The sequence below is a fragment of the Callionymus lyra genome, chromosome 11 (assembly GCF_982586985.1).
Source record: "Callionymus lyra chromosome 11, fCalLyr1.hap1.1, whole genome shotgun sequence".
In the NCBI taxonomy this organism is placed as follows: Eukaryota; Metazoa; Chordata; class Actinopteri; order Syngnathiformes; family Callionymidae; genus Callionymus; species Callionymus lyra.
The window spans coordinates 15911745-15935709 of record NC_141828.1 but is presented as its reverse complement, the minus strand read 5'-3'; the positions used below and the strand labels follow the sequence as shown (position 1 = coordinate 15935709).

At 37.8% G+C, this 23965-nt stretch overlaps 1 protein-coding gene across 1 annotated transcript in view; it reads right to left on the bottom strand.

Moving 5' to 3' along the window:
* Positions 1-9864, bottom strand: part of kcnk12 (potassium channel, subfamily K, member 12) — a 32087-nt gene extending 22223 nt beyond the window's left edge. Inside the window, exon 1 of the mRNA XM_087802492.1 lies at positions 9466-9864. Within this exon, the coding sequence (XP_087658618.1) occupies positions 9466-9805 (340 nt within the window). The 5' untranslated portion in view covers positions 9806-9864. The remainder of the gene's footprint in view (positions 1-9465) is intronic.
* Between the last annotated feature and the right edge of the window lie 14101 nt (positions 9865-23965).

Here is a 23965-nt window from a genome sequence, read left to right as displayed (position 1 = left end):
CCGGGCCGGGTTTAGAACAAGCACCTTTATCGAGGAGCCATTCAAAGAATTTTGGGGATCAATATTAAATACAAAATATATTTTCTTTGTTTATAGTTAATTGGATTAGGGATATGAATCAATTAAAAGACATTGAGAAAACTAAATAATATTGATTATTATTTACAAATATTAAAAAATAAAACCTGAAAAGACAAAAGTATATTTCTCCATTCAGATTTTATTTTTTACAAATACGATAAATACAAAATTGATTAATATGTTAATGGATCCAATAAAATACACAATATAGATAATGTTTTGTTTAAATAAAACATAACAAAACAACAAAACTAAAATAAATATATACATATATTAAAAAATGGAAATGAAACCAATAAAGGATAATTAAATTTAAATATTTGTATCAAAGAAAATATGCTCAAAACAACCAGATACATAAAAATGAATAACAAACATTGTAAAAAAAACTCAAAAAATGCTTTTGAAAACTTTTTTTTCTTACAACTTTATAACAGGGTTTGTATTACTAGTTTTACGTTACTGGTTACTTAGGTAATGTCTTGCTAGAGCACCACTGAGTTGTTATTTGTATTTCTTCTCAATGAATAGTGGGGAACCATTCTGGCGAAATAAACATAGTTTGAAGTGAAACATGAGCTTCGAAATATATTAAACATCGTTTTTTAAACATTTGCAACTAAATCACCACAGACATTCTGCTGATGTTTTTTTAAGTGCTCCAATGCAGTGTTCTGCACTATGAAATGAGTTTAAAAGTCGGAGCTCTGCTGATATGTTGCGATAACTGTTCTTGAAGGGGCGATCTGTGCCACTGCACAAGCCCGATGTCATATTAGGAGATACAAAGTGTTTTATGGCATTTTAAAAAATGTGCTTATCTTTTGTTACTACACCACATTTAGCAACAGATAAGAGGTGAGCAGGATTTTATCGCCCCTTAAAGCAGCCATCAAACCCTGACCCGGCTGGCTGTCTGCACTGCAGTTTGACTACATCCAAAGTAAAAGCTGAGTGAGTGTTTAGCGCTTTTATTGCGTTATGTGCAGGTTTGGTGTGAGTGGGTGGATGTGAGTGTGCTTTAAGCTGCAGGGGCGAGAGGCGGTTCTGTCCCCAGGAAACATTTCTCATGCATAACTCATGTCTCCAGCTATTGTCGAAACAAGTCCTTGTCCAGGTGAATTATGAAATTATTATATTATTCAGGGTTTCGGAGCGAATATCTAAATCGATTTTTGAGTACTTTACTTGAAGAGTTTCCTCTTCAGTGCCGGCTCGGTTTGACATGTTCAGTTGTCACACTCGATGCTAAATGGATTATTGTAACTTGAAGACATGTCTACTGAGGAGGATGTTGGGGTGTCTATTGAGCAGAATTACGGGTATCACCAGCAAACCTGCTCAGAGCTCGGGGTGTTATCTCCTGACTCACTCCCAGATGCAGTCAGTCTCTCATCATGACCATGTTTTGAACTTTACTTTATAAAGTTCTCCCGCCGTCTGATATTTCAGCGAATGAGAGGTTACGAGAGCGGATTTTGACGTAATAATGGTCTTCACTCCTCCTCTAGCCAGCTGTAATCACACCCTGCTTTGTTTGTATAACGAGTCCCTTGGAGGTGGAGACTTCCAGGGTTGACGACAAGCTGTGACAAACCTTGATGTTTAACCAATCCTTAAAAAAAAAGTGGGCGGGGTTTAAGCACATGTAAATATTACAATGAAAAGAGAGTTTTGTACAAACAGTCACATACTGATGATACAATAAAGGTCCAAGATCTATATATAAAAATATACACAGTAGTTTCTCTTTAAGCGTCTCTTCAAATTCTGCTTACATTGTACTATAACTTTAAAACTATGGAGATCATTTCGCAGAAGTTTGGTTCGCAGCAGTGTGTGTAAGAAAGTTATCTGACACAATCAGGGTCAACCGTGACTAAGATAATGTCCTTTTTTTTTAAAAAATGTAAGGTGTTTCTCTCACACATTCACTGCTGACTGACAGTCTGGTTTATGAGAAATATTGTGCGTGAGCAACACAATTTGTAAAGCAAGATTGATATAAATGTTATACTTGTATCGACAGTTGTAGTACCTGCAGACGATTGTATTTCTAGTGTGTACACATTATATAAGTAAGTAGAAAAGGTTGTTTGTAAATCGCTTTATGTCTGTAACACAATTTTTGCAAATACTTTCTATATATATCATTATTTGTTTATAATTTTAGAAACATTAAAATGTATGAGAATTAAAATGTATATATAAAACTTTTCCCCTCTAGATATAAATATATATACAGTTTCTAAATACAGACAACACAGATGGTAATAAATAATTGCGTGTAATAATATAATTTCTAATAATTTTAATGTAAAAGATAAGTGACATTTGACGCAGAAAAGGACATTTTTTTATAAGCTCACTTTGGTCCTGACCTTGTGACAACCCGATGAATACAGGAAGAGAGAAGAGAGTATAACAGGAAGCAGGGTAAGATGAAGTTGAAGATACTGCTGTCGTGAGGAGGAGTCACCAAGAAGTAAAGTTTTAAAGTTTTTATTCAAACTAAAAGTGTTGTTTACATGATTCCTGCTAAGCTGTGTTATGTCTATAGCTAAATACCTTCTGTCAGAGATATAAAGTACAAACGTATGGCAAGTTCAGTAGAAGTATTTTAAATATATGTTGGTTTTTCATGGCAAGAATGTCAGGTAGAACAGAAGAACATTTTTCATCTCATTAAATCCTTTGAAATACGTCTGGTTCTAATTGGACACAGATCCTGTGTGAACTGAAATCTGTCCGGCCGGACCTTCTGTACCGGTCATTGCTGGAGTCACATCCCTTAATTGAGCCTCAAGAGTCCCAACGTCTGACCGTTAACCTCTCTTAAAAGTAACGTTGCTTCTGTAGACGACACAGAAATGAATCCTTTAATGATCCTTATACTTTGTCTGTGAGAAAATCAGTGGGAAATAAGTTTCTCATGAACGTGTCGCGGCCGAACTAACAAACAAGAGCGTCAGACGAGTCTGAGTCAGCTCACAACTTGGCTCCTCCAACACCTGAACACATGAATCACACCCGCTATTTATAGCTGGGCCACGTGTCCTCGTGGAAGACGCTCAACTTTTAATAGACTTTAAAACCAGCATTTCATACCTGAATGTGTTTTGGCTCCAACTTCTATGACAGGTTGATTTATAGTCCCAAGGAAATATATATTAAAACTGCCAATAACATTTCTTCTAACCTCTTAGTGGATCCTGGTGATTTGTGGAACACATTTTAGGTTCTTTATTCTTTCATATGTCAAGTGAAAGTAACCAAAAATGAATGAGAAATGGTTTCTATTTTTAACCTCTAAATTTGGTACTTATGAATAACTGCCTGTTTTTGATTGTTTTACTGATCCCAAAATGTGTTTTAAAAAACAATTTATTCACTTTGCTATCAGTAATAATAAATCTTCTTCTTCTCCTTATTTCAGTGTTGCTGTCACTCTTCTCTCAAGACTATTCCACCCTTCCTGCACTCTCTTCATCGCCTCCACGCATTCATTTAAGGGGTTGAACTAGTCAGTAATAGTTGCACATAATGTTCAGGCTGTTATATATTTTACCAACTTTTTTACCTGCTTTTGTCATTTTAAACTTTAAAGCTTCTCTCAAAAATAACTTGCACCTCTGTCCTTTTAAAGACTCCCATCCAATAATGTAGGTTACATTAAGGCAAACAATTTCCATTTGTTGAATCAAATGTCTCTTTCTGGAGCAGGCATGTTAGACTCATGGCCCACACCTGGCCTACATTATAACAAGGCTCACAACCCAATTCCAGAATGCATAAATGGATGGCCAGTAAAATAAAAAGTATTTTTTTAGTTCCTGTGAAAAAAGCTATTTCGACAAATCTGTTCAATGGAAATTAAAGATATATTTTTGCCTCAAAACTGATGACGGGTAAAGACTCCAAAAACACGGTAATATTGTCATCCAAAGTAAATATTTAATGATAAATATCAAAATACGTTCAGCTGTGTTTTACACCAATCCTGCTAACATCACTTCATTGTCATCTTTCCCTATTTTAAGTTGATTAAATCTTATCTTGGCTGTAGATTTCTGCTACGATTGGAGCGTCTTGACTTTAAAAGTATCTGCACACCATCTGATATTCCTTTGAACAATTTGTTTTGACTGTTGTCTGATCATGATCCTTTTTATTTTTTAACAAATCCTGAATGTGAAGTTGATTTGACTTCTTAATGAAATCCAATTGTTTTAAAATGTGTGTACATAAAAAGCACATATATATATATATATATATATATGCATACATAAATCATTATATATCTACATAAAATAATTTATTAATGGGTAAAAACTGTGTTGCAGACTTATTTTGCCTCTTTTTTCAGGCAGAAAAGGGGAAACTGGTTACACACATCCTCTCGGTTCCAACACATCTGATCTCCTTCTAGTTCTCTGTTCCGTGTTTCTAAAACCCTGCATGGTTCCATGTTAGTTCAAATCCAAGAAGAATCAAGAAGAAGGACAAATTACTTTAAAAAGACACAGGGGATTGAGTTGAAAGAGATTTCTAGATAATCTTTAATTAATATTTCAGGGAAAGCCTAAATTAGTTATCATCGTTATATCCCCCAGAGGATTCCTTGAATAACAATTTCTACTTCCACACAAAGCCTGTGACCAAAACTGAGGGGGGAACCGAAGCCATCGGTGGCCCCGGATTCACTTTCATTCTTCAAAGCGATTTTTGGAGCCACATCAAGGACGAGCGAAGCCTCTTGTTTTGATTCGAAGCCTCTGACGAAGTCGAGGCACGAAGCGTTTTTTTGGGAGGAGTGTGCAGCGCAGTGGAGGGATGCCGCTCTGATAAAAAAAAAAAGTTATTCGGGGAGGCCCCTCGACCGCTTTCATAACGCCTCCCCACGAAGAAGAAGTAGCTGACAGACCAGAGGGGGTTGGGTTGATCAAAGCGAGATCGCAATCCAGACAGAAGCCCACGCAACAACATGAAGAAAGAAAGAAAAAAAAAGACTTGAGACAGGATCTGAGAATCACCCTTTTTCCTGCTGCAGTCAGCTGAGTCAGTTTATGTGATCCACTTGTCTGTGAATCTGAGCGACGACGAGAACACAAAGAGCACAATGAAAACCAACATATCAGTTACAAATTCCCGGAGGCTTTTTTTTTTTTTTTTTTTTACTGCCGCATCCAGTCTTCTGACAGGTTTACAGTAAATAAAGTTCTCTCTCGGTCTTGGATTCAATTAATACGACATGTCAGGGGGATCGCCGTGTGTATGTGTGTGTGTGTGTGTGTGTGTGTATGTGTGTGTGCGCTGAGTGCAAGGTCAGAGATGGACAGCTATGTCAGATACTGGAATTATAACCTGGGTGTGATCATCTCCCTGCTCAAGCCCCATTACTCACTAACTGAAGCTAACGTGAGCGAGCTATACATACACGCCTATAGGCTTAGCTTTAGGTGAACAGATGTTCTTACACTCACACTGAAATTTTATGTGCCGAAGACAGCTGGCTAAACTAACCGTGGCTAAATGTTAAGGGAAACCTCTCAGAGGTCAGTAGAGGGTTTGAACACACATATATAAAAATATTTATTTTATTATTTAAAGAGAATAAATCATGAAACTTAAGCAACGTTTGTTTTCCAGTGACTTAAAGAACGAAAAGAAGCAAACCTTGTTAAATAAAATAAGCAAAATTGCACTGTGTTGTCAGTGGACATGAATTTTGTGTTTGAGCAAATTAGCTTTGATATTGCGTCAGGAATTTTGGCTATGTTTCGAGGAATGTTGGCCCTGATCTCTCCAATCTAGTACAACAGTCTGATTGTGTCTGATAACTTTCTTACACACACTGCTGCGAACCAAACTTCTCCTAAATGATCTTCATAGTTTTAGAGTTAATGTACAATGTAAGCAGAATTTGACAAGACGCTGAAAGAGGAACTACTGTGTATATTTATATATATATATCTTGGACCTGAAAATGATGTCACAACACAATTTAGACCTTTAATCCATGCGTTTGTGTCTTCTCGTTTATACTATTGTTATAGTTTATTTTCGCGTCTAAACAAGAAGGAGCTGTCTCCCCTGTAGTTAATACAAAACTCTGCAGTGAGAATTCTGACCTGCTCTAGTAGAAGAACTTACATTTCCCGGATCCTTAAAACTCTTCACTGGCTCCCAGTTTCTTTCAGGATCAACTTTAAAATTCTGGTTCTTACTTTCAGATCTATTCATGGTCAGACTCCTCCTTACATCAGCGATCTGATCCAGCCTTAGACCCCAGCTCGGGCTCTGCTTTGGAACGATCTTCCTCTCCCTCTGTGTTTGATGGATCTACTGACTCCTTCAAGAAACATCTTAAGACATTTTTCTTTTTCTGTGTATGTCTTATGTTGTCTTGACCTTTCAGAGTTTTTAAATTTGGATTATTTTTTATCTGTGTAATGCTTTGATTGTTTAAGCGCTTTGTGACCCTGGTCTAGGTGCTTTACAAATAACTGTTACTTACTTACTTACTTAGTATTTGAATCAAACTGTAAAACAATGTTGCAACCATGTTAGACAGGAACAGGTTCATATCGTCCATCTTCCCAAGTACTACCAGGCTCGTGCTCGTTCATCATTCAAAGTTATACCCAGACATCGATGGGAGTAGGCTGTGATGCAGCTTGCCACAGGAGTTTTGGTGTCTTGCCCAAGGACACACTGTTTAATATCTCTTAATCATAAACCAACCACTCTATCAGGCTATGTTCAATGTCAAGTGTACTTTGCCAAATATTTTTGGCATTTTGGCCAATAATTGTAATATCCACTATAGCTATTAGATATAAACCTAAATAAATTGGGGTACAAATGACAAATGAGTAAGCCTTCATTATACTTGTCCTTGTATTAGTTTTTTCATAGGCACGATTTTGCTGCATTTTCTGAGAGAAATGAAAGCCCTTTATAAAGATTCTTAGTGTCCTAAATAGCTCCATCTAACTTAACTGACCCTTGAGAGCTGTAGATGACTTTAGGGCTAGAGGCAGAGAAACATAAACATACACACACACACACACACACACACACACACACACACACACACACACACACACACACACACACACACACACACACACACACACCCACACACACACACACACACACACACATACACACACACATACACCAATTAACCTGACTGTTGACCAGAAGGAAAGTCCCAATGGGAGAACAAGCCGCTCTCACACAGGGTTGCCATCGGGTTATGGAGGTGAAATAAAGTTTGATGTTCATCCCTCATTAGGTGGCATTCCTAGCTATCTTGGGCTTTGAATCACAATTTCACGAAGGGAAAACATAATTAAAAAAAGGGTTCGGAAAGTAAGCATCGTTTGCCTTTACGACTATAATTTAGAGTGCAATTTCATGGCTGTGGAATTGTTGAAAGTGTGCTATAAGTCGGTGCTTTTGGCTCTTTTTCCAAGATAATTGTAAAGCTCGAAATACAAGATCGGTTTTAAAGTGCCTGCAACAGACCTGTTCAGGGTGTCCCCAGCCTCTCACCCAAAGTAGCTGGGATGGTGCATTAAATTTTCTTTTAATGTATTTTATGACTGAGACCACTGGTGTGTCTTTTAATAGCATGTCCTTACAATGACAGTGTTTCACTTTAAGGTCTGTCGAAGATTGCTTCTTCTGAGGAGGAGCCACGGGGCCTTGGATTAAGGGCGCCGTGGCCGTGGGAGGATTCCAACATTAGCCATGCAGCGAACCGAGCCGCGGGGGCCTGCGGGGTCCGCTCGAAGGGACACTTGCTCTTTTCTGACCTATCGCTTGAGCAAATGTTAAACGAGAGCGAGCAGAGAGGAGCCTCTCATTGACATTCCTAATGTTTTGGACGGGAGTGTGACTGAAATGAAAACTGCACCCATGGGTGCCGTCCCAGAGACCAGTTTGCCACCGCAAATATCAGGCCAGTCAGATGTCAACCGGCTCCTGCCAGAATTGTTACATGTACGACCGGAGAAGTTGGAGAGACGCTTGCGATAAAATCCCCCTCGCATCTGCTGATGAAGAGTTGAATGAGTCATCATCAACTGAAACTTAAATGAATCACCAAGCACGACTCTATCGCCCTTTAAAATGTCACCCGATGAAGAGCTCTCATGTCGCAACATCATCTAGGTTACTCAAGATAGGAGAACCGCAGGAAACCACAAACTTTATACTTTATTCAGCTTTTCTATTTGCATGTAATGCAACAACCTGAAGTATGTTACCAGATCGCACTCGTTTCCTGTTTCTTAGACACATGAATTTCCTCTTTGCTTGAATGAACCATTTAAAAAAAGTTACTCTACTGCTTTCTCATCTTCTGCTTTTGCACAATCCCAACAGATCCTTTAACAATCACTTAAAGCTATCCCTTTGGTTATTTATTGGTGGTGTTTTCTATTTGATTACATCTGCCAAGGACTTTTACAAGTGTCCATTTGTCTGTCTGTTGTAAAGATAACTCAAAAAAACAGAGTAAATAATCAAGAAATGCTGATAAAGATTCCAGTAACTGATTATTACATCATAGCCACGTGCCAAAAATGTCGTGCTGTGAGCAAGAAAACGGATATTAAATATGAAATAACAATGTGACTCTAGCCTAGTGAAAATGAGTAAAACACAAACTCTAGAAACAAAAATTCTGTTTCAGAGTCCTGTTCCATATACACAAAGTCTCTAAAAACCAGGAGACAAACGTACAGAACACCATCATCAGCATACAAGCAAATATAAATAGATGCAAATACATCTTGTTGTAACCAGTGCAGAGCGTTTGCTGATTCAGCGTTACGGTGAGATATTCTGTTTTCATGCACTTTTCATGCACGGATCATGCTATTTTATTTGTATTGTATTTTTACTTTTTTTTTCTATCTGAACGTCCATCCGTAAACATAATCCTGATATTTGACTTGTCCGTGGTACAAAAAAAGGTTGCGCACCCATGGTTTAAAGGATTCATCACGCACTGTGCGGAGATATCTCCACTCATATTATGTGTGTTGTGCAAGAAAGTTACGTAATGCTACTGCCACCGAGGATTCAAACCATTTGGATAAAACACATTTAGGTCAGTAATACTGTGTAAATAAAGGGGATTTGTGGAGGTCTGCACTCTCTGAGTGCTTTTCATAATTGATATTTAAATGTATTCAATTTGATTTGGAACTATTAGAGCATAGTGAGCCCTCACTCAAGAACCAAACTCTCCAGAACATTTTTAAGATGAAAAAAGAGAGGTTTATATGAACTTTTATCTGATGTTGTCCTCAATCTAGTCACGACTGTCGCCCACCAAAAACGAGAAAAAAACAAAACAAAGTCACCCACCTATAGTCGACACCACAGTCCCAACAAAATAAAAAGCTCCGGTAAAATCCCATCGGGGTCTGAGCGCGTCCGCCCGGATCCCGGCGGCGATGGCAGCCTCGTACTGCCGCAGGAAGGAGTTGAGCTCCCGCAGGCTGATGTTGAAGGTCTCGCTGAAGTTGCGGAGCGTCCCGTTCCAGCGTCCGTGAGCCCTGAGCTCCGAGGGCCTCTCGATGGCCGAGAAGACCGCGGCCCCGCACAGCAGGTAGACGACGATCAGGACGGCCAGCAGCGCGAAGCGGCCGCTGTCCTCGTTGAGGTGCAGGGAGCGGCAGCCCTGCAGCTTCTGCCCGGACATCATCCGGATTTCAGCACCAGACGCGCGTCGGACAGCGAGACGCTCCACATCGGAGACGGTGCGTTCACTGGTCTGCAGACGTTCCCTGGAACCGCGCTGCACTTTTGGACCTGTTCCCCTCACTTGGGCGGGGGGCGCGCGGACTCATCGCCGCGGTGACCCGAAAGACGCCCGGCTGGAGATCCGAGGAGATCCGCTGCAGTTTGTGTGACTGACTGCAGATGATAATAAACCTGCTGCTCTGTGGATGGAGATGGAGCAGTAGTAGTGGTGGTGGTGGTGGTGTCCTCTTGGTCCCCTGCGCCAAAACATGTCTCCAAAAAAACGATCCCTGGACCCACTCTTCTTCTCCTTGCAGACCCGACTTCCAAAAACACCACGACAATGACTTTCGTAATAAAGTGAAATAGGCGTGTTTTGTTTGTCGAAGCCACTCGCGCTGCGCACCAGAAACTGTCTTACATAAAATGACCAGTTCCTTTTTTTTGGAGGTAAAACTTTCACCAGCTCTCGATCCAAAAAATGCATTTAAAATATATATATATATAAATGGTAGTGAATTACATAAAGCATTTTTCAATGGAAATATAGATGTTTTCAGCGCAGTAAAAACGTATTTTCTTCTTGGTCGCTTTTGACATATTCATTAAAAACAACCTTTATTTACCCTTGTCTTATCTCAGGGTCAAGGTGACCCGCAAACCAATGGGTTTGTGGTATCCCTTGCGTGTAGGCTGTTGTGCAAACAAGAAGAAATTCTCCTTGTGCCTGGTTAAAATGAGTGAAAATATGTATATTAAGAAATAAGATTGAAACATGCAATTTGTATAATTTTAATACTTCAATTCATATATTTTTTTAAATACATGTATACATAAGGTAAGGTAAGGTAAGGTTAGGTAGAACTTTATTGATCCCTCAGGAGGTCTCCTTCGGGATTTTTTTTTCCAGTACAATACAATACATACAGCAATTTTTAATAAAAAATTAAATAAAAAAAATCAAACTATCTAACAAAATTAGGCATACATCAACTCGTGACTACACACCCGCAATGCATCTGTAAATAAACATTTAAACACATAAAGGGCAGGAACACAACCCAAAAACAAAATACAGAAGAATTAAATACAACATAATTTCAAGTCATTATTTATCTTCTATATGTGTATTCTTTTCTTCAATGATGTCCATATGTGGTTTCCAAAGATGAAGGAATTCCTCTTTCTTGCCCTTTAATATATAAGTTAGTTTACGTAAGCCAATACATTTCAGTAGTACTGTCTTCCACATGTCCATGGTTGGGGGATTCAAACTACTCTAGCAGAGTGCAATTACTCTCCTGACCTGTAGGAGGCAACATTCTAACAGTTCCCTCTTTTTTGAAGTTGCAAAATTGTTTAGTTAAACCCAAATAGACCTCTTTCCAAAAGTAGTCAACCTGAGTTCCCTTTTCCTCAAGACACTTTGAACAAGTATAAGGAATATTGGCAGACATATAGTGGAGATTAAAAAATAACTTTTTTTAAATGTCATGATTATATTTATGTATACTACAAGTTTGATAAAATGTTGTTGTTTTTTTGCAAGATTTATATCTGTCCCACTATTTTACATACCACCCTGATACACTTACCCTGTATGTTCTAGCTATCACAAAGACACTGTTTCTTTAGGGTGACATCACAGCCAGCAGATGGCATCACTTATATAAATAAATATTACTTACTTACTTACTTAAACCCAGAATGGAGCCAAGGTATCAAGCAGAAAAGCTTACACCGAAAATTTCAATTCAATTTATTTGCTCTTTTTGGTAAACAGATAAGGACTGGAAATAATGAACTGTATGAGTTTTTTAAATGTAATTTAAAGAGTAATACATTTTAAAGTGGAGTTTGCTAGCTATGACAGTTGATAACATATAAACACTAAGTATTGTTGTTTGTCTTGAAGAGAAGTATTTATATTGTGTACATTTTCAAGTCAATCATAGATTTTGAAAATGACAACTAAGGATAATCGTTATCACGTCCAAGTAGAAATGAGTGCATCCCGTTGGTTACGAGGCTGTAAAAAGCCTGCGATAACAGTGTCACAGCACATATTTTTATGCTCACAGGTCATCAAGACCTCATCGTCTTAAGTGGATATGAAACAAATTACTTGTTTTAATATCTTTGGGTCGTGATTCAAAGAACAAGATTTGGATCAAAGCCATCCGACTCAGGGTAAGACCCCTGCATTTGGCTCAGAAATATCTTTAGGATTATCGCCAGTGAGGTATTTTAGTTACATTCTTGTGTACACCCAGGCCGTGCAAGAGGTTTCTGGGCCTCTTCGCTTAAGTTGACACCATATAACTGGAAAAAAAAAAATTGATGGATCACATTACATAATACAATACACCACCAAAATGGAATCTACCCTTTTTCTCCAATAGTTTCTAGTGTAAGATCTGAGTTGAAATCCTTTTTTACCAGAAGTAATAATTCAAACTCAACAATAGTGGTTGAGAATCATCAGTCAGGACGAGGTCAGCATTCTGTCCGAAGAAGACCTTCACATATAGAGAAATCTCTTATGTTGTTGTATCATCTCTCAACCTCCCCCCCGCCCATCAAGGTAACTCTGTGTTCTCTTCACTGTCCTTGAAAGATACTGTCCACAATCCCTGTCATGATTGAAACAGAGCGAATGCCAGCAAAATGTCAAACTAATTATCGATTATTTAATGTTGCTGAGGTCCTTTATTTCTTTTTTTTTTTTTGTATCCGTCATCTCACAATTGACATCATACTGTTCTAGAAACCCGTTGCTCTCTGGTAAAATCACAGATCATTTACACGTGTTCCTGCAAGTTCATCCTAAAAGTGTTAGATGTTTTAAAAGAATAAAGCATTTAACATTTTTTGACATATTTAGCCTTTTGTTTTCTTCGTTTGTTGAATTGTGTTGTAATAGTATAATGCATCATAATAATATATCCAATAAAATTATACATATGTAATACTGTATAAAAAAAAAAGAATAATATTATTTATTATAATTTTCCAAAGATTTTATTTCATGGAAAGTATTTTTCCCCAAATATTTATTCATTTTTATATTTACTCACAGCAAAAAAAAGTGTGAATCTAGGATCTCTTTGAAAACCCCTGGTTATCTGGGATAAAGATATTTCTTTGTCTATGTCCAGCCTCCTCTAAAGGTCCAGAAAAATGTATAACTGTGAGCATTTAAATAAGGTGTAAACGATTGATTATGACCAGCGGTAACTGAAAAGCACAAATGAGAAAAAAAAAAACATGACATCACCAGAGCTTCTCTCCTGTTAGAACCAGAGCGACGAGCTGATTTTTTCAACCGAGAGAACACATGTCGAACGCTTCAATGACCTCCAAGACCATATAAAGACTATAATAACCATTTAGGATGAAGTGAAGAAAAACATCTATTGGAGCGAGGGACCCTCGGCAACAGGGATCAATGATGACCCCGTGATTTTAAATCCATGAAAATACCTGTGAACATATATCGACCGACGTACAGAAAGAAAACCCCTCGAGCTAAGCGTCGCCCGGCCGTTTGTCCCCCTTGCACTGCTTTATAGACCCTTGCAGGGAGAAACTCGTGAAAAAGCTTTTAAAAGAAAACATGATTTGGACAGGGAGCTGGCTCGTCATTGATTATTCCCTGTAATTCTGCTAATTGCCTTACAAGTATGGAGGCAAGGCGGGGAACAAGGGCACTGCACAGTCTGTCCTTGTCTGATCAAATCATAGCCTCCACAGAAAAGAACTGAGGCAGCATCAATATACATGTATATACGTGGAGAGGATCCATTTACTTAATTAAAGCGTCTTGCTCTGAATTTATTCTCATCAAGATTGTAAAAAAACAAAAAAACAACCTATTATTGATCGTGATGATGATTAACACCAGAAGGAAAATAAGAATGATATAAGTAGAAATGTTACACCCTATCCTCAAACCCTTGGTGTTCATTTGCATTCTAATTTTCTTTAATGTCTAATGTCATGTTGGATGGGAGGAGGGGGGGGTTGGAGCATGTAGAGGCAGAGAAATCATTAGAGTATTTCAGATATCCAGAGCACAGACACTCAGACTTACCTCCAGGCAATTCAGTCACTGCAGTCCACCTGGATGTGGGAGGAAACTGCGGCGATGAGACATGTGGCCTGAACTCATGATGGGAAGAAAATAGATCTTGTGTGTCAAACTCAAGACAAGGGAGAAAAACTGAACGGCTTTTGTCCTTCTGTAGGCCAAGCCAAGACTTAAATAAAATCAAATTAAAGAATATTTATTAATAATAATAAATAATAAAATAAAATAAAAGAGAAGAAAAAAACAACAACAAAAACAATTAAAAAATATATTTTAAAGCAGCTTTATGCGATTTTTAGTCGAGCGACACCAGTGGACTAAAGTGGTAGTGTTTAGCCCGACGGGAGACTACATTTCCCATGAGCACTCGCTTAACGTCGCACAACCAGCGCGATATGTAGCATGTTCACACCATCCCCAAGAACTTTTACAGTGAAAATAAAAATCACACAAAACAATCAGTCAAACAACTAGTTTTAAGTTCACAATGAATATATTACAAAAATATTAAACTACCCAAAACTACCCAGAGCTGCTTTAACATATGTAAAGACAAAACAAGCTTTTTGAAGTTCAAACAATATATTTAAAAGTAAGTTATCAAAAGGTAAAAACTTGTTTAATACAAAAAAAAACTTTCAGGTCCAAATAATTTTTCTCTAAACCTTGTGAAAACTCTGGGTCAAGGGGACCCGGTGGCCTAAAAAAAAGTGTTTGGGGTATCCCTTGTGTTGTCTCTGTCTCAGGGTGAACAAGCAGTGGTGGAGGTTGTCCATCTTGACCCAGAGACAACACAAGGGACACTTTGAGTAGATGGATCTACTGACTCCTTCAAGAAAAAAATCTCAAGACATTTTTATTCGTGCAGGCTTTTCCCTTTGATAATCTGAGACTCCTGTGTTTGTCTCTGTGTTATCTTGATCGTTTAAGTATATATTTTATTGATTATTGTTTTGAATGTTTAAGCGCTTTGTGACCCTGGTCTGGAAAAGCGCTATATAAATACAAATTACTTACTTTCTTACTTATATTATTTTAAAATCTCTAAAAAATGCCTAAAAACCATCTCAGCAACACACTTTTGGGACCCCACAGTTAATAACTACAGTCTTCCTGTTAAAGTAGTGCCAGTTATATCAATAAATATATAATACGATTTGTTAGATTCATGCTTCAGATTGTGCTGAAATGAAGTTGGTACGAGTCCAAAATCCATCCATCCATCCATTTTCAGCAGCTTATTACTTTATGGGAGTTGTGTGGCAAAAGAAATCAGAATTATACAGAATAAAATCAAATCAAACCAGTTGCAGAATTGATTTAGTCGTCAGTGAGAAAACGTTTATACACAGGAAAAATACCCAGAAGGCTTCGAGGTCTGTGGTTTAGATTTCATTTTTTTAAGGACTCCAGTATTGTCCAAATATTGAGGGGGTAGAGAACGGTGTCAGGCGAGGATTTTTTTGACCATGTCCTACATGTAAAAGTAGTTATGAGAAAGTGTTTCTTCTTTCCAGATATCTTCAAAAGCATGCACAAAAATAGACAATACATTTTTATAGTCATTTTTTGTGTTGTCAATTAGCTGTTTTAAAGTTGCTAACAGTTTCTGTAAGGCATTCATTTGACATTTTATTTGTGTCATTTTTGATAACTTTTCCCTAGTCTCCTAATTCAGAAGGCAGTAATAATATTTTGAAGTATTTAAACATTACGTCCACATGATATATCACAAATACAAAGTTTTAGAGTGTGTGTTTCCTGTGTAGAAACAGGTTAATTGGAAACTTTAGAGAAAAGCAAGTGAGCAGGCTTTTGTAACTTTGATTTATGAGACTCCCACGGAGTTCGGGAGGGTCTTTCTGTCGTTAATTAAATAGAAGTTTTGGTTTTTCTACCCAAAAGCCAATCAAGGAATTCACCTGGCGATAAAGAGAGAGTATGTTTGCTATAAAAATGGTTTGGATTTTTATAAAGTTTTGAAATGTTTTCACTCCATTTCTCCTTGAACAGTGAGAGACACCTGAGGCTGGATAATGGACTGAAAAGAAATTCAGCAGAACAAAATTGTATTGAAAGCTTTGAATAAAAAAAAGGTGGAAATACAAGTAACTTCATTTTCACGAGCGAACACTCAACAATTTCTGGTGCTTAAAGTTCAACTAATGTGTGAATTTAAGTGTCTCTTAATAGATCTTGAACCTCTATTGTACTCATCAGTATGTGTCTTTACAAAACTGTCTTTTCATTGAAATATTTACCTTAGAAAATGTGCTTAAGCTCCGCCCACTGAAAACTGTTTTTCTGCAGATTCAATTTTGTTTACCATAAACACACCCACTTTGCTGTGATTGGTCAAGCATTGAGGTTTGTCACTGCGCGTCATCAGTCCTGGAAGTCTCCGCCTCCAAGGGGGTTTTTGTGTGAAAAAAGCAGGGCGTGATTACAGCTGTCATAATGGGCTTCGCTCTCATAACCTCTCCTTCGCTTAGATTTTAGACGGAGGAGAACTTCATGATGTAATAACTTTTGAACGGAGCATGGTCCTGATGAGGGACTTACTGCATCTTGGAGATTTGAAACATGAGAGTAAATCAGGAAAGGTTTCGACTTTTAGTGTCTCTTTAATGGAATTCACTGGTGACTACAGAACAAGGTCTGTGCTGAAATGATGTTGGCGCTTGCGCAATCTATCCAGTCAGCCGTGACAATTTTTGGTCAGCAAACTCCACACCGGAAAAAAAGGGCTTGTTCAGCAAAATGCATGGAAATGCATCAATAAATACAGTTTTATATGTAAAAAAATTAAAGAAGCTAATTTGAATATCTCCATGGCGAACCAGCCGTTTTCCACTAATGCATGCGTTAAAGGATAAGTGCCCCTCGGGGAGCGCCGTTGATTGGCCCGGAGCGGGAGATATGGAGGGCATGCAGAGGGACAGACAGCGCCGAGACAATCCGTCAGTTTGAGGTGATGAATTCTCCTGCGGTGAATAACGATGAGGAGACAAGGGTAGGATACACACCCACTTATGCTGAGAAATGAAACAGGGAAGTGGGCGAGGAATTCCCCCCCCCCACTAACAGTGCTGAGCAAGATCAGCTCGCGACGATTGAGAACATATTGTGAAATCAGTCATTGTGTCATTTAGAAGGGAACATGGCGGCGGCGTCCGTGAACTGATGTTCCGGGAAGAGAGAATAAAACAGCAGCAAAGGTCAAAAGGTTGATTGATTCAGATCTACTGTGTCAAAGCCAATTTGCACACATCGACCTGAAAGATTGAAGAAGCCTTCAAGGAATTGCATTCATCGCAGGATTACCTTAAACAAACAGTGACTAAGACACTTAAATAGACACTCGGAGAGAAAGTCTAAAAGTCCAAGAGGAGCTCTCCGTGGTGCTACTCATTTTTATCCCGTATCGTTGGAAATCATTAAGACATCCACGATTCATGATTCCTTTTTCGCCCACATGTTTTCTGAAGAACAATTTTACTGAAGACCCAACATCTGCCATGAAGGGTTTTCCATCTAAAATTCAATTATGTTTCGCAGTCCTCCGACGATGGTTTCATATATAAGCCAACGGAAAGTTTGACATTCTGCCGAGGGATCGTAAGCCCTCGCTACATCATCATGTGGAACATGAATGTGGATGAATAACGTTGTACAGTATTGCCATCATGTTTGGCACAACAGCGGATAATGAAATCCGCCACAAGACATGTTCTTCAGGAAAAACAGATTGATTAAATAATAAATAATAATAATGCAACACAATGAGTTTGGATCATTCTTACCTCAGACAAAAAATTGATATTCTTACTATTGTCAGTTTAATTTCACTGAATTGATGGAAAGGGAATCGTGCTGAAGGCAACACAATCCTAAACATAAGCATTTGTGTGAGGGAGGGGTTGTCACAAGAACCGATACTTGGGTATCAATTCGGGACAAACACAGAAAAGATACAACGATACCAGCTTGTTTTTGTACCGTAAGTATCGAATACACGTGTTCACACTATGAGCTCGTGTATACGAGAGCTTCTGCTATTTCAAGTGAAAACAAAACACCTCGTCTTATTGATAAACCTGCCAGTCGCAGTCACTTTTGTAGATATATTCAAGGTGGATGTGGAGTAATTATTTATTAAAAACCGACCTTCAAACGTGTCTCTGTTTGGAAACTAACGGAGGAAAACCTTCGGCAAAAACTTTGAGAGACATCTTCATTCTTTTTAAAAGTTTAAGGTGAGTGAATCTTTTTTCATACTTCGCTGCTCATAACAACTGTTTGAATTCATAGTACATGTAGGTTTTTGTTGTTTATTTGCACATTTATGAGAAAACAAAAGTCAGCACCACTCTCTGAATGTAAAATGTTTTTTTGTTGATTTTGTTATTTAATAAAATTGCACACTTTAAAGGGCTTTTTGTTTATGGTATTGAAAGTATCGAAAAAACAAGATTGGTAATGGTATCAACAACTGAATTTTTGGTATTTTCGACAACCCTAGTCATCGCACAAAAAGTAAGATTAAGGCAATCTTTAGTCATCATCTTTTTTTTTCCCCGTTTTTTTTTGGAGCTCATCCTAACAATAACCCTACATTATTTCTCACCTTGTCCAAGCCCGAACCCTAAGCTCAAAGAGAGTATGTGTGAAAATCGGTTTACTGTAAAAACTATTATTTGGTTCAACAAACTGGAATTAAACTCTTGTAAGTGTCAGGTTGGTCCGTAGACGACAGTGTCCAAATATTATTTCTTCCTGTTTTATAGTTCCATATAAGTTAAAGAGACACAATTATTCTTCTCCGAACCACTTTTTTTGACTTCCCACTAACTCGGCAGATTGCTTTACTTTATAGACTTCAGAGTTTACAGGAAGTTGTTTTGTTGCCAGAAACTAATACATTATTGGTGCAAGTAGCATCTTAATACTGTCAGATCATGTGGTTTCAATGATTCAACCAGTTTATCTTTTCTTATTTAAAACTTTGACCAACAATTTTTTTTCATTGGCAAATTTGTCAGAATAATTTAAGTGTAATTGAATCAAATGGTAAATTGTTGTACTGCAGAGAGAATGCTGACAAGCTCTAGTAGGAGAACTTACATTTCTCCAATCCTTAAAACCCTTCACTGGCTGCCAGTTTCTTTCAGGATCAATTTTAAAATTCTGGTTCTTACTTTCAGATCTATTCATGGTCAGGCTCCTCCTTACATCAGTGATCTGATCCAGCCTTACACCCCAAATCGGGCTCTGAGGTCTGTGGATCAGAATCTACTGATGGTTCCTGAACACGCTTTCAGACCAGAGGAGAGAAATCCTTCCAGGCTGTTGCTCCTTAGCTTTGGAACGATCTTCCTCTCTCTCTGTGTTTGATGATCTACTGACTCCTTCAAGAAACATCTTAAGACATTTTTATTTGTGCAGGCTTTTTCTCAATTATCCTGGGGCTGCTGTGTTTGACCCTATGTTGTCTTGACATTTTAAAGCATGTATTTTAACTGTGTATTATTTTTGTTTGTTAAAGCAATTTTTGATCCTGATCTGAGAAACACGCTTTACAAATGATGGAGTCTACTGACTCCTTTAAGAAACATCTTAAGACGTTTCTATTTGTTCAGGCTTTTCCTTGATTTTCTGGAACTCCTGTTGTGTTGTCAGTTTTATCTTGATCTTTAAAGTATGTACTTTTTTGAGTATTGTTTTGATTGTTTAAGCGCTTTGTGACCCTGGTCTCGAAAAGCGCTATATAAATAAATAATACTTACTTACTTACTTACTTATATACTTATTAAACATGAAAAATACTATCCCATAATGCACTGTGTTGTGCTCTGTATATGGAGGACCAATTGAATCGAAAACAAAACTATCCTAACATTGAGTGTTTTAATGAATCATGTCATCATTTGTGAGATGGTATAACTGAGATGTACTCTTACAAAACACATCTCTACTCTTACTGTGCTGACCTACATCCTCTGCTTCATTTGTATTCCAATCACCCCTCGACCATTAAGGCGGTCTATGTGTCTTCCCACCTAATATTCTCTTTCGAGCAGAACCATTACTGGATATATTTCACTTAAACCTTGTGAAAAGATCAGCGCAGCGAGTGTTCTGTGTGACACGAGTCTTCCCTCCGACTCTCTCTCACCTATTCAACCGCACCCTCCTCTCAAGGGCAGTCTGCGGGGAGAAATAAAAAGATTGTTCGCATGTCGTAAATTTTTTCCAAGAGTAAAAAAACTCAAGGAGAATGAAATCAGACTATAAAGTGTCTCTCAACACAAAGACGCTCATGGAACGTACGAGTCAGAGACGATGGATCGACGATATTGACGGCCATTTAAATTCCACTCACGATTCTGTGAAGTTTGCGTAAAGTAAAACTCATTTCACTAATCCCCGTGCAGGCTTTCTTTTACAGCTTGTCTTCTTTCAAAACACTATTATAGTTCATTGTGTGTTTTAAGATTACACACTAAAATCTTCATTGTCTCTTTTTATTATTTAGTATATCTTGAGAAATACTTTATCTCGATCATAAATTGTCCCTTTATTTCTAACGTTTGTCATCAAACTGTCTCTCCTCTCCACTGTTTTTACATGAACTTCTCCTCTGATATATTCTTTTTAATCTTGTCTTTCCTGGTCTTCTAAAAAAACGAAGCTACTTCTTTTTCTGAACCTTCTCACTCTGATTCCTGGGTCTTTAAACCATACATCATAGAAGGTCTCACTTATGTCCTATAGGCTTCCTTTACACTCAAGCTTCTACTCTTCTCATGGATCAGCCTTGAAGAGTTGTCTAAACATGTTCCACCCTGCCTGCACTCTCTTCTTCACCTACGTGGACTTGCCTCAATTACTCTGGATGAATCGTTTTAAAGGTCCACTGTTCTTCCTCACTAAATATGTTCATTTTGTCTCTTTTCTTTTGGAATTAAATTGAGAAAAAATGTATTTTAAAATAAACTACTTTTATTTTCTAATGTTTTGCTATATATTTCTTCAATTTCTTTTTTTTTAATAAAATTTAATTGAATTATATCATGCCACTGTGTACTTAAAATAATAATAATAAAAAAATAATGAAATAATATGCCTTTTTACATTTTTTCCTTCACAACAAAAAGCTAAATGACGTTCAATTGGCCCCCTCTGGTTAGAGGAATAACCTCCCATATTAAAAAAGACAATCTAAATGAAAACTCAATGAATACATAACCCTGGTAAATGGTTAATACAAAGGGGCTCAAATTGTATTGACTTTTGAGAGTCTCATTGTTAGTCGGACCTGACTATGTTTGACTTTGCATTTAACGAAAATGGACACTTCATTACATTCTGCAGATGGAAAAGAAAAAAAAAGACTGTTTTCTCTAGTCTAAGTGGAGCATTCTCCCTCGCAGGGAATACATCAATTTATCTCAAGTATAGATTCTTCTACTGTATGTTGTTGAAGCGCGACTGGTTAATTCCTTTGAGATGTCTTCGAACGCTTTTGCTCATTCATCTTGTTCTGTAGGATTTCCTTCTATCTGGCTGAAAAGATTCTGCTCAACATGTTTTGTATTCTTGAGTCATATTTTAAAGCTTGAAAACACCCTGAACATGCATTATTTTCAGATGATTCTTTTCAATGCAGTTTCCTCCCATCTTCTAAAATGTAGGTTTATTATAGACAGTTAATTGATAAGTTAGAAGGGAATTCAAGTGTCTTTGGGAAGTTGGATTTACATCAACAAATGAATGGTGTCAAATTAAAATAGTATTTCTACCTCCGCCAAGAAGCTCAGGTGACTGTCAACACTTGTTTGTCTGTCATTAAATAAACCAAAAAATGTGAATAACCATCTGGATCCTAAATGTTTTTGAAGGTTTTGTAACTCTCTTTCAATATAGAGCATTTATTCCATTTATTGTGTGTTGTGCAAGGTAGTTCTGAGGCGCTTCTGTTCAGTTAAGTACAAATACATTTGACCATGATGCTTAGAGAGAAAGTCAAAAGATGGAAATACATTTGTGCAAAAACATTGAGTTGGAAAATAGCAACCCGTGGACGATTAATCAAGGCTCTCTGCAAAATATATTTCATTTTCATGTCCTTCCTTTTAAAACATTAATTGAGTCTAATCCATTAATGAATGTAATCAAAAGCAGGAGAGACCTTCTGAATTGATGTTGAATGAAAGTAATTTCAAGCAAGTAATTCAGCATCTTTTGTTCAACCAGCTATTAAGTCGGCCAAAAAAAACTTTGACCCTGGTGTCATTGAGATTAACAATCCCTGCATTACACCATGTTGCCTTAAAGCTCGAGCCTTGAAACTCAAAGTGTATGTTAAGAGATGTAGTGTTGATAGAAATATTTGGCATGTTTTGTTGTCTCAGCATAAACAAGAGAATCCCACTGCAGCTGAAGTGATTTCATACGTCGACTTGCCCGGTCAGCAGCTTGTAAAAGCCTGAGCCGTGCTTCACAAAACAAAAAACTAATGTTTCTTAAGACACTCGAGTACAAGATGATAACACCTCTGTGGAAAAGATACAGCTGGAACAAGCTTGGAGACGGAGATACACACCATTCATTCCTTTGTTGCCAACGATTCCCCTTACGACAGTATAACACTGGTCAAGGTTAGGAAAAAGCAAAATGAAAAGTCTCTTTTGAAGATTCTGAAAGACAAAAAAAATGACAATTGAAATGCTACTTTGTTGCCAATAGGGGGAGAGAAAGTTTCTAGTTTAGTTTCTTGTATTAAGAAAGTTATTATAAACTTGACAAGAAAATGTTTTTTACACTATTGGTAGAATTAGTATGAACGTTAACAAGTTGTTTTCTTTTGGGGTTTTTATGCCGTTGTGGATACATTTGGACTTTTTTTTAAATTTAAGGCTATTTAGAATGTTTCTGCTGTTTCTTGCGGTTCTCTGACTAACTGCTAGGTGAAAAATATCTTAAATAAAGAACATTTTCTGATAAACTAGCTATTCTTTAGGTTGAATAAGACACGTTTTACTTAAATTAAATTGCTTGGATTTCAGTTTTCTGTGTTGCTGTCACCAACAGTTCCGGTGTTTGATGAGTGCCCTCCAGGATCTACCCCACAGCAGCAGCCTCTCACATCCACAACATGGATAAACACAGTCTTTATTAGCATGTAATTCAGTTTAACGGTCTAGTCTTTGGGTCCTATGATGACCGTCATAGGCATTAGAGGACGTTTAGGATCACGAAAGCGTCGACACAAACATGGATTTACATCTGCAGCGAGGAGGACGTGTGACAGCAGCTGACTGATGCGTTCACAGCCACAGGACATGTTCAGATTACTCCTCCTTTCTTCCCTAATGGCTTATGTGTTTCAGTCTGCACCAAAGGGGGAGTTGAGGGTGGTGGTGTTGGTGTAGAGGGGGGGGGGGTCTCCGTTATCAGCAGGGTTTCTTTTATCCTGGCGCACAAAGCGACATTTTATTACCAGTGACACGCCGCTGATGGGGCAGTAAACCACCACTCCTGCCTAAAAAATCACAATATCCTCCAGTTGTTCTTCCGGATCAATACGGAGTCCAGACACAATAGACACTAAGTGACAATCTCAGCCAGTGCTCGGCAACAGTTTGTATCAGTTGCGGCAGATGGATTTCCCAAACATTAAAGTGTAGCTAATTAGACTCGTGCTCATATCAGTGTAGAGGCTAATTGGACACTGCTTGATGGGATTCATGCGGCTCCGTGACAAGTTCCACTCTGCCAGTTATTATGCAACACTGCTTCCTCCTGTGTTTTTTTTTTTTTTTCCAGCCCGCAGTCGTTCCAGTCTGCTCAGTGGGTGAGAAAGACTCTCAGTGAAATCATTTTAAAGCATTTTTTTTTTTTTTTTTTTGTATTTTAATTGTTCTCTGAGGTCTAGACGCTTAGGAGAGAATAACATGTGGAGATTTGATATTCTAGGAAGGAATTAGACTGAGTGGATTTAAAGTCAAGACATGAGCTCAGAATTCTGGA